Below are 11,453 nucleotides of genomic sequence, written 5' to 3'. Positions count from 1 at the left end.
AAGCAGACCATTAAATTTTCCTCACTTTTTGAACGCTTGTGGTACCAAAATTTGGTTGGATTCTCGGTGGCATGCGTGAATTGAGTTAGGTATGCCACCCAACGTCAATGTAGTCGTAATTTTCTTTCCCATTTTTTCCTAGATAATTAAATGCACTTTGGATCAACCTAACATCTAGACTTGGCCTTGATTCAACGATTTGCTTTTTTTTTCCCCCACAGAATTTGATGTAAAGACAGACATTTACTGGCAGAGATGATTGATCTTGCTTGAATGTAACTTCATTATTCAAGACCAGCACTTGTTTTTTGATGTAGCAGAATATGCTGAAGAGAGAATGGAGGCTGGATGATAACACCAGGGATCTCAATTGCTATAAACCGACGAGTATAATGCAATCAAACTGTGGCAGCATGTTCTGTACATCAAATAAACGAAGCCACTACCGTAGCACATACCACAATGGAATATCCTCACTACATGAATTCAGTAACCACTAACTCTGACATATCTCCATACCAAATCTAGCTCCTTTCCATCGTATATGTGAATACAAAGGTATCTGCCCCTCGTCTCCTAATGGATACATAGCTGCAAAAATTATAGAAAAATACAGCCAAGTAAATCGGGCGTGAGACACGGTAATTACACCATAATAACAAGCCACAACCGTCGAGCATCTGCCTGCTAGTTCTACATCACTCAATCACAGGCAGCAACATCATCAATGCCATCAGCCAAAGGAATTTTCCTTGCAGGATTGAAGAAGCTGCAAAGGGGATGAGGCAACCCACGAATGTTAAATATAGGAGCACTAGCCTCAGGGTATGTAAGCACAAAACTGATTGCGGTATCAAATACATGAATGAAATTGGAATAACATGCTCTCAAAATTAAGAACTTTTTGACAGGCTTTTTGGTCACTCAGCAGCCTCAAAACTAGAAAGCATGGTTCTCCTAAAATAAGCCAAGAAAAATGGAATCATTTACTTAAGCTGGTGTTCTAATGGCATTAAATAGACCTGTTGATCCCAAAGAAAAGTTCACGAGTTGTATCATGGCTCGGGTAAACAAAGCTAAATTAGAGTCAGATGGCTAAGAACTTTTGATGATAAAGAATAACAATTAAGCACTAAAGGGAGGCATGCACATGTAATTTCCCTTTCCTTTTCCCTTGAGAAGAGAAATAGCGAAGAATGGCAAGATTATAAGCAGACCGATACAGTCCTCAATTGACAGCCTCACCTTGGTTCATACTATTGCCAGCCATAACAGGTGTTGGAGCAGCTGATTTGTTTGACATCATAATACCAAGGTTTGAACAATCCATTCCAATTGCACCTGGTTTAAATCAAGAATAAGAAACACGCTTATATTTTTAAAGCAAAATATTAATTCCAGAAATATTTAATCAAACTGAAAACTCTTATGTAGAGAGGTCTTATATTTAGCAAGTCATAGTATGGTCTCTTACAATCTTTGAAACAAGGAAAGGTAGAGACATTCAGAAGGTTACTATAACCCTCTGCACATGCGCAACTGTAAGTGAACTGAGATGTCTTGTTGCACGAGCCACCTCCACAATCAGCCCAAAAGCAGGCTACAAAAACAAATTTACCAAAAAGCCTAAGAATATATTAAGAAAACAACAAACGACAGTATGAAGTTTTGGCTGTAACAGGGCTTACGATCGAAAATTGACTGATTATCTCTGCTTGCTTTCTCTTGAACAGGTGAGGGTGCTGCTGTGCACGAGAAGTTCACGGTACCTGATAAAATCAGAATCAAGCAATCGATCACAATTCTCAAGTGTCAAGGCTGCAAAAAAGTTGTTCACGAAATTGAATCACAAGAAAATGTTACGGATCACATTAATCTTTCATTCTATTTATCCAACATTTTTTGAAGATAATTAAAGAAGCAGCTAATCTTTGACTCAACGATGATGGCAAATATCACCATCAACCCTTGATTAGTATGTGGTTTTCTCTCTTAAGTGATTTAGACATCTCAGAACGTTTTTGAAAGGTTATGATTGGCATACATTACCAACTCAAATAAAATAATATTTGGTTTCCAAATTAAGATTTTGTTTGATTTGTTTTAGTTAATTACATTCCCTCGTAAAAACAATATTATCTTAACCCAGTCTTGGTCCAAGTACATTGACTTCCAAATCAGCATAACTTATACACGGATTTTACTCTGTTCTTACTCGTAGTGATCTTCGATTTCAAACAATTTGTAAATGTAACAATTTACCATGTTTTGCCCAGCATGGACAAACCAGAGCGAGCTAAATCATCAAAATGAACACAGAGGACTCATATTTGAACAGGTGTGTACGTACTCCCATGATTACGGGCAGGGGACAAAAGAAGAAACAGAGAACTCACAATTGGGAACTACGCAAGGAAGAAACTGGGGATGATCATCTTGATCAAAGCGAGTCTGCGTCCACCCAGGATCACATTCACATTCATAAAACCAAGTGCTATTGTCAGAAGGCTTGCAAGTTCCTTTCCCACATTCCACTTTTTTGCACACATCATCTAGTAATCAAAAACAAGATTAAAAACACAATAAGATGATGTTATAGCCAAAATCACAGTCAAAATGAAAAGCCAAGAAAACTCTGTTGATAAACGTCATTAACATCCATCGAAACCCATGAAAGAAAATCGACAGCTGTGCAAACTAGTTAAAGAAAAATGAATAAAGAAGAAGCCAATTAATCATCAAGAAGTCCAAAGTACGAGATGGTGATCAGCGAAACCCATGAAAGAAAATCGACAGCTGTGCAAACGAGTTAAAGAAAAATGAACAAGGAAGAAGCTAATTAATTATCAAGAAGTCAAGAGTAAGAGATGGTGATCAAGGATCGAAGAACAAGTACCAAAGATAGGGGACAGCAGGGGAGATAAAAGGTCACTACTAGCAATCAAATGTTGCGAAAGAAAAATGATTGCAATCCAGGCAATACTGGTACTAGCATAAGCCATCTCTGGAAACAATAGAGAATCAGACACAGATATGGTGAGGTGAAAGGTGTATTTGAATTTTTGTGGTTCAAAACTAGGATCGAGGATCTTTAAAAATGGAAGCTTCTTCCGTTGGATCACACATGAGACTTTTTTAATCTTATTTGCCAAAAGCTACGTGAGAACGTGGCTTCCCGAAGGACCCTAATAAATGTTGATGCTCTAGTTAAACTGGGCAGTTGGGATTTTGGTAGAGAATCAGACACAGATATGGTGAGGTGAGAGGTGTACTTGAATTTGTGAAGTTTAAAAGTAGGATCGAGGATCTTTAAAAATGAAAGCTTCTTCCGTTGGATCCCACGCGAGACTTTTTTAATCTTGTTTGCCAAAGCTACGTGAGAACGTGGCTTCCCGAGGGGACCCTAATAAATGTTCATGCTCAGTTAAACTGGGCAGTTGGGATTTTGGTTCAGAGGATCCAGGGCAGTTATGGTTTTGCGGCCACTCAGATGTCACCACATGCATATTCCTGGTTCCCGTGCGGTGCGGTTCCATTGTTGCGATTCAAATTCTAACAAAGAGATATCAATGTGGTCCAAATTAGTCTATTCGTGAGCAAAATATTGATTTCTCTTACACGAGCATGATTGTTTTCTTGCATCGAAAGTTCAGTGATTGAAATGTAGCTTGCTCAGAGAGAGACTAGCATAGTAACTTTTGCAGAATCGCAACGGCGCACGAAAACTTATGCAAAAAGTCAACACTTTTGCAACCATAACAATTGAAAGCTGACTAATACAGTTGGGTGATTAATGTTGGAATGTTAATGTGATGACCGGCCAAAATTGGAGTTTTGATCGTGTACGTGTCACCAACATTCCACGATTAATAAACCTTATACGCTGTCGTCTAAACCATAGATCACGAGTCTGGGGTTAACTTCATGTGGAAACCCTAACGAAGCATGTGAATGTGGTCAGATCATGTCTTTGTAATGGCCGGTGCAAATGGACACAAGTGACTAAAAGTCAGACACTAGGAAATCCTAGCTATGTATTTAACATGTTCACTGCTGCCAAACTTGGCAGGTAGGGCTTCAAATGAATAGAATCAAGCTTGAACGTGCTCATAGTTGCCTCTTCTAGTTTTAACAAAGTTCAAACTATGCTTATGTCCATGATAAACGTAGAATATAATACTTAGTCCGGAGAGAAGAGGGACAGAGGTAATTGTTGTTTCTCTTTATTTAAAAATATATTAAAATAATTTATTATTTATTTTTAAAAATTTATTTTTTATATCAATACATTAAAATGAATGATTAAAAACATAAAAGAAAACTTAAAGCTAAAAATAAAATTAAAAAATATTTAAAAATATAACTGAACAATAACATTAAATATCACTATAATTTATCATGGTTGATCATAATAACCAACAGTAAACTAATGTGGTTTAAAAATTGTTAGAATAAGATTTACTTGGATAAGTTATTTTTTTTGTTTAGTAAATATATAAACTCGATAGACTGAAAATCTAACATGCGTGAAAATTTTATTTAATATCTTAAAAATATGTTTATAATATATCTCATTCAATTTTAAAAATAATATATTTACATCTTTTAAGTGTTTCATCAGCACGTATGTTTAACTTTTACATTTCTTATTAAATTTTATTCTATAGAAGTGTTTTTAGTCATCTATTAAGTTAGTTTATTTTATGAAGTGTTACACAAATTGTTTATCCCTATAAGTTTTTACGAGTTTATAAATAATTTCTTAGATAAGTCTCTCTATAAGACGGCTTAGGAGCCTAATTAAGTTGGGTTATGAGCCTTCGAAGTTTAGTTAATTTCAACTCATTTATATATAAAATAAATTCGCGTAAACTACGAATTCGAGTAAACACTTGAGCGAGCCGAGCTTTGACTCACAAGCCGCTTAGCTGATTTGGTAGCACCGTTTTTGGCAGGAATACTTAAATAGCACAGTGCACACTCCAGGTGCGGGCTGGATTTGGGTTGGTGGTCATTATTTGGGCCTGGTTAGGGCTTGTTTAGCCTTTCTAATATTGGGCTTTACTCATTTTACTTCCCAAATTCATGTTTTAGCCCGGGGGAAATATTTTTAAGCGAGTATACTGCATACACCTAAAATGTGATGGAAGCCAAAGTAGAAATAATGCTATACCATCACAAAGTCACAACACAAATTATTTTTTCATGAAAAGACTATTATTTTCCCTTTTAATGCTATGTATCAAGAACTCGAGCTACCCTGTTAATGCCATCATCATGCCCCCTTTTTTTAATAAAAAAATTAAATTAAATTAAATTCCACAACTAAGTAATTATAAAGATAAAATTGTAAGGGGCTTCATATTCAACTCTAAGTCACATGGGATTGCAAAATCTCACAGATAACTTAAATTCTTAATTTGCTTTGCTAACTCTTTCTGCAGTATAATAAAATAATATTGAAATTTGATTTTTTTTTCTATCCAACTAATTTCACACAGTTAATTTTCCATCAAACTCCAGGGAGGATTTGTAAGATGTATATGTAGTGCTATGCTTTATTACTCTTAACAAAATGGAGTGGAGAGAGGGTGTTTTTTCATCCGTAAACATAAACACGTACCGTTTACACGTGGAGGAGTATTAGAGCGAATGTATCGAACTCCTGTACACCTGACAAGAGTTCCGCATGTCTTGTCATCTTGTTACTAGCGTTCCTGCCAAGGTTCAAAGTGGCTAGATAGGAAGAATGAAGAAGACTCGACACGACGGTGTTTCCCCGAAACAATCAACTTCTCGAAGTATATAATAAACACGCCATGTGAACGCCAACTAATCTTTTCACCATCAAGTGATATTTATTCTTCTATGTACTACTCTCTATAGCATCTTTAATGCACCAACCGCTATGAGTCCATGAGGCTTCAGCCTTTTTTTTTCCTTTTTTTTTTAACGAGGCTTCAGTGTCCTTTCCGATTATTTAGAAGTTCGAGACTATAAAACACGGTTTTCTTTTTTCGCATTTGTCTTCAGTGCATGGAAGGAGCAATCAGAACATAAAATGAATGTCAAGAGAGAGAAGGATGCAGGCATGGTGAGAGTCTACTTGTTTGGTTTATCACTATCCTTTTATCTTTAATTCGATCAATCTTATTTTTAATCTATTGAGATATTAAGATAAGTTTATAATTAATCATGGAACTTGCACATAGAAAAATACATGACTTTCTACACTACTCTAAGGATAGGATAAAAAAAAACTTGGCAAAAAAGACAGTTACAGAATCAACCAGCAGGGATAAGATAAGCACGTGCACCCCGGCCCTTACTAAACTACTCTAAGGACCCCACCATCCCACGAGCTCTAGGTTCCGTGACCCAAAGTGGACAAGTCCTCCCACCCTGAGATGAGTATTTTACAAGGAGTCTGCATGTTCTTGACTACTTTTCACATGGTATTCTGCAACTCCCCCATTTCTTAATTGCCTGTGTAACACGATTTTAGTTACCAATACACCCTTTCAGTCCATAATGGCTATACAAGTATGAGCCCCGATTCCATCGAAGGCAAGGCATCTCTGCCAGGAACTTCCTCTCTGCTTCTAATTATCTCCCTTGCAGACTTTTTAGCTAAAAAAACAAAGCTCAAAAATCATATCAACCTCTAAAAAAGGTGCTTACAGGAGAAAAATAATAAAACAGTAAGAGTCAGGCTGTCGAAATATGGGTGTGATTAAATTCTGTACTAAATAGTCGGACTATTATGGTGTTGAAAGCCAAACTGTAGACAGAAGAGAGATCTGAATCTCATTTGGTGCTTAGTTATATGTTCTTGCTGAGATAAGTTGGTATCTTAGGAGGAATTGACAGAGATGGGGAAGTCTGGAAAATGGCTTAAAAGTTTCTTGACAGGGAAGAAAGACAAGGAGAAGGAGAAGAAGGGTACAACTCAACAGAATTCAACACCTATTATTGAGAATCCAGTGACCCCAAGCTCAATCCCACCAACTACTCCAAAAGAAAAAAGAAGATGGAGTTTTCGCAGATCACCAGCCACAGCAGCTGCTCCCAAGGACTCGAATTCTACAGAACCAATCGCCACCACACAGCCAGCTGCGGTGCAGGGAACGTTGGATTCAGAGAATGAACAGAAAATGCACGCGATGGCTATGGCAGCTGCTGCGGATGCAACTGTGGCCGCTGCACAGGCTGCAGCTGCTGTGATCCGTCTAACTGCTTACACCTCCAGGAGAAACAGTACAATCGAAGAGGATGCTGCCGTAAAAATTCAATCAGTCTTTCGATCTTATTTGGTAAGCAATACTTGAATTTCCATCGGTTCTTGTCTAGTGAACACATCAGTCTCTAAACTGAAATTATAAAAACCAAAGCTTCAGAGATGAAAATGATGAATTGCGTGTTTGGTTTTGGTATTTTTAACAGGCAAGGAAAGCATTATGTGCACTGAAAGGCTTAGTGAAGTTGCAGGCACTCGTGAGGGGTCAACTGGTGAGGAAACAGGCAACAGCTACACTCAGGTGCATGCAGGCATTGGTGAATGCGCAGACTAGAGCTCGGGCTCAGAGGATCTGGATGGCTGAAGACGTAAAGCCCAGCCAGAGGAATTCGATCCACAGAAAGTCGACACAAGAGAATAGGATTAGGAACACAAATGATGTAAGGATTCTTTTCTTCTTTTGAACTTACCCAGTTCATGACCTTTTTTTCTGTTATCAAACAGACGAGGTATGCATTCATTCGACAAGGTACGAGTCAGATTAATTCATAAATGGAAAAACATAAGATTGCATTTCATGCTTAAAAACATGTTTCGTAACTATTTTCTTTCCATTTTTATTCGACAGTAATTATTAACGAAGAATAAGGACACTGTCAGGACTTCAATTCAAAAAAGTGGTTCTATATACGTGGTCTTAATGAATAATAAAATATTTAGTATTCTCATCTAAAAGTAGCAGAACAAAATCTTTCCTTTATTCTTAGTTCATTGCTAACATTACATCAAGATGCAACTATCTAAATTTTTCCTTCTTTTTTCTGGGAAAATTGTTTTCTGGAATTTCTGACATTGTCAATGGCAAGCATATGTAACAGTTATTCACGTATATAAAATTAGTACTTCGAATCCACTATGAGCGATCTGCCATTCTGTTTCGGTACACGTAGGAGAATGATAGAGGCATGGATCAGGAGAACATCAAGATTGTAGAGGTGGATGTTGGAGAATCGAAGGGAAGTATAAAGAGCAGAAATGGCTACTCTCATCGTCCACAAACAGATCTAACAGAGCATAGATTTTCCACACATTATGCCTCAAATCATGCGTACTCGAAGATAGAGAACCACCAGATCTCTCCAGCTCCATCAGCTCTAACAGATATGAGCCCCAGAGCTTGCAGTGGGTATTTTGAGGAAAATTCCTTCAGCACAACAATCAGCAGCCCTCAGTACTCCTCTGCAGTATCAAAACCTGATCCATCAAGAATTCCATTCGCCTTACCAAGGCCAGAGTACGCAGAATCTCTGTCCTATGACTACCCATTTCCAAATTACATGGCAAACACAGAATCTTTCAGGGCCAAAGTTCGGTCACATAGTGCACCAAAACAAAGGCCAGACTCATTTGAGAGGCAACCAAGTAGGAGGAGGGCATCAATAGAGGGAAGGAATGTCCCAAGGCCTATGCGGATGCAGCGGTCGTCTTCCAATGTTGGAGCCACAGCTCAAGGCTATATATATCCATGGTCAATTAAGCTTGACAGAACAACAGTATCACTTAGAGATAGTGAGTGCGGATCCACAAGTACAGTGCTCACAAACACCAATTATTGCAGTTCTCATGTTGGATTTGAAGTAAGCATCACCCATCCTTAATTAAATCACGACAATACATTATGTATTAGAGGACAAACCACTAAACAGATTAAATATATCAAACTTGCGAATTACTCCAAATCTAATCAGTTGAATCATTGCTTTTTTAATCTGCAGGTTCGTGGAAATAGGTACTAACAGTACACTAGCCAGCCTTTGCAACTCAGTATGTTGTGTGCCCCAATAAAATGACATATGCGGAAAGCTGCTGGAATGTTGTGCAACTTTTCACCAAGTTTAAGCAAGAAAGAAACTGAAGAAATTTAAATCTTCAACGCAGAAAGCTGCTGGAATATTGTACGACTTTTCATTCTTCTTCGTTCTAGTGTCATTGTGGAGTGAAGTGTCGGAAACCCCCATGTAGAGTCGTAATCTTTTTTCATTTTCCCATTATATGGACTAACGTCTTCCTTAGCAGAAGCACAAATGCAAAGACAACTAACGTGTGAGTAAATGCAGGAACGCAGTTTAATTAACTGCTTAAATTATAATGTGTCCATAAAAAAATTATTTGAGAGTGAATTGTTCTCCCCAGATTGTAAATTGTTTTGTGCTTATGATTTCATAGTAATCCTGCAAAAACCATCAGTTCTTTGAAAGCAATAACAGAAATAATCTTATACAGCCATCAACGTAATGATTTACCTAATCTAAGAGCAAATATTGCCCAGAGCGTGACATTTCCACTTTTTTGTCGCAGAAATACCGGTAACTTGTCTTGCTGTGCCAATCAATAGCCTCCATCAATTTATTCATTCAGAGTTAGTTTGACATGGCTTATAAAGGAAAATTTGATTTTGAATTATAAATTTAAAAGTTGATATTCATTAATAAGATTAGGTTTGGTACGTTTAGTTAAAAAAAACTATTGAATTTTTTTGAAGAATAAATAGAATTCATAAAATCGAAATTAAAAATCTTAACTCTTGATTACATCAAGATTTTAACTTATTTTTAGAATAAATTTTAATGCAAACTCAAAATTATTTATAGGCAAGTATATTTTATAACACAAGTTGACTTGAACTAAGTGAAACCTTAATATACAAAAATTATTACACGCAGTATTTGTGAATGTGGCAATTATTTTTTTTTTAAATATATATTAAATTAATGTATATATTTTTTAAATCATAATTTGAAAATATATTAAATTAATATATATATATATTTTTTAAATCATAATTTAGACTGCATAGGTGTACAATAACTGATGGTGGTTTTGACTTTTACGGATAAACTTTTGTTAATTCCCAGAAAAGTTAATGTGGAAGATTTATCCTCCATCAATACGGAAAGGGAATTGGTGGATCGGAATAATCAAGATTTTGTTACACGCTTTTGTTTTTGCTGTCCAACGTTATGTACTTAGCAATTCTTTTCTTACCTAACTGAACTGCACAAATTGAAGACTTAGATCAAAGCAAGATCGAACGTTATGTGCGTGCTCATTTTTAAAAGCTGCCTGGGATTGGATTGCGATTGTTCCAAATCTCTTCTCAAATAAGCAGTGCCAAAAAGAAAAAGGGACCTGAAGCATGAGCTGACAACAGAAGAAATGCTTCTAGGCTCAAGAATATTACAGGGATTTCGCCGATGAAGTCCAACCTCTTGAGCAGCTCAACATAGACCATCAAAACAGTACCTATTCAGGGCTTGCTCTCCGAGCCCAACCCAATACAGATCACAGAAGTTGCAGCCACCACTGCATGGAACCCTCCATGACTACCATATAACTAAAAAGCACGAACACAATACTCGCCTGACAAATATACTATTGAATTAGTTTTATTAAGAAATTTATCAATAATACGAAATATCTTATCTTATCTTAAAATATTTTATTCTATACACTAAAATTAGAAAAACTAAACTCTACATACCCAGGAATATGATATCTGAACTCCCTCGTTTTTATGCATGCCAATTCTCTCCCCATTTATCCCAATCTCTGTGCTATCTCTATTATTTGTTAATAAGTGGTAATTGAAAATAAGAATCCTTTGTTATATATTACATTCCAAATCCATTCCCTTTTTAGAAAACAAGAAAAGGATGAACAGCGTATCAAACTTTAATTGAAAATCTTGACACACACGCATGCTCCCCCGCCCTTCTTTGGTAAGCAAACAAGATCGAGACGTCATTGAGTTTAGGAATCTCTGAAAAAACACATGAAACCAGATGCAATTTATTTATTCATAAGTGTTGAGATTGAATATACGCTAACGTTATCTAAACATATGATTTAACTGTAAGATAATTTAGTAATGAAAAATTAATAAGATATATACTTTCTACCAATTGATTAAATATTAAAATAATTATCCATAAATATTCTGTTGTTAAGAATAAGAATCTTCTAATCTATACCAAGCTTTAGAGTTATTATGCGTGGATGACAGATATAAAATTTTTTTAAAAAAAAGATTTTGGTTAGGTTAATTTTTTATATATATATAACCTAACTTTTTTTATATAAATCCATCATTATATGTTGTAACCCATTTTTGGATCCCAATGTAAAATATATATATATATATATATATATATATAAA

General features: G+C 36.1%; 2 protein-coding genes across 3 annotated transcripts; one reads left to right on the top strand and one right to left on the bottom strand.

Moving 5' to 3' along the window:
* Positions 1-345: 345 nt before the first annotated feature.
* On the bottom strand, positions 346-3,224 carry LOC105127422 (neurogenic locus notch homolog protein 3-like). Its single transcript, XM_011028705.1, has 6 exons — positions 2,897-3,224; positions 2,397-2,552; positions 1,689-1,769; positions 1,475-1,600; positions 1,246-1,341; positions 346-769 (listed from the first exon to the last, which is right to left on the bottom strand). Exons 1-6 carry the CDS (start codon positions 3,000-3,002, stop codon positions 699-701), a joined length of 636 nt encoding a protein of 211 aa, XP_011027007.1. The 5' UTR covers positions 3,003-3,224; the 3' UTR covers positions 346-698.
* A 3,352-nt stretch (positions 3,225-6,576) lies between these two features.
* Positions 6,577-9,429, top strand: LOC105127412 (protein IQ-DOMAIN 14-like). 2 transcript variants are annotated; one of them, XM_011028686.1, is made up of 4 exons: positions 6,577-7,313; positions 7,444-7,677; positions 8,188-8,874; positions 9,013-9,429. In XM_011028686.1, exons 1-4 carry the CDS (start codon positions 6,873-6,875, stop codon positions 9,031-9,033), a joined length of 1,383 nt encoding a protein of 460 aa, XP_011026988.1. In that variant the 5' UTR covers positions 6,577-6,872; the 3' UTR covers positions 9,034-9,429. The 2 variants fall into 2 exon arrangements, with proteins under 2 accessions (XP_011026988.1, XP_011026994.1); XM_011028692.1 differs by lacking the exon at positions 9,013-9,429 and having other exon boundaries at positions 8,188-9,004.
* The last annotated feature ends 2,024 nt before the right edge of the window (positions 9,430-11,453 follow it).

This window comes from Populus euphratica, unplaced genomic scaffold (assembly GCF_000495115.2).
Source record: "Populus euphratica unplaced genomic scaffold, PopEup_1.0 scaffold1.1, whole genome shotgun sequence".
Taxonomy (NCBI): domain Eukaryota; kingdom Viridiplantae; phylum Streptophyta; class Magnoliopsida; order Malpighiales; family Salicaceae; genus Populus; species Populus euphratica.
The sequence above is the reverse complement of the archived record's forward strand: the minus strand, read 5'-3'. Positions and strand labels throughout refer to the sequence as shown.

Coding starts and splice junctions, on each gene's coding strand:
- LOC105127422 (XM_011028705.1), bottom strand. CDS start 3,002: ATGGCTTATGCTAGTACCAGTATTGCCTGGATTGCAATCATTTTTCTT. Junction 2,553..2,896: donor CCTGCTGTCCCCTATCTTTG/GTACTTGTTCTT, acceptor TTTGATTACTAG/ATGATGTGTGCAAAAAAGTG. Junction 1,770..2,396: donor TCCTTGCGTAGTTCCCAATT/GTGAGTTCTCTG, acceptor TGATTTTATCAG/GTACCGTGAACTTCTCGTGC.
- LOC105127412 (XM_011028686.1), top strand. CDS start 6,873: ATGGGGAAGTCTGGAAAATGGCTTAAAAGTTTCTTGACAGGGAAGAAA. Junction 7,314..7,443: donor CAGTCTTTCGATCTTATTTG/GTAAGCAATACT, acceptor TATTTTTAACAG/GCAAGGAAAGCATTATGTGC. Junction 8,875..9,012: donor GTTCTCATGTTGGATTTGAA/GTAAGCATCACC, acceptor TTTAATCTGCAG/GTTCGTGGAAATAGGTACTA.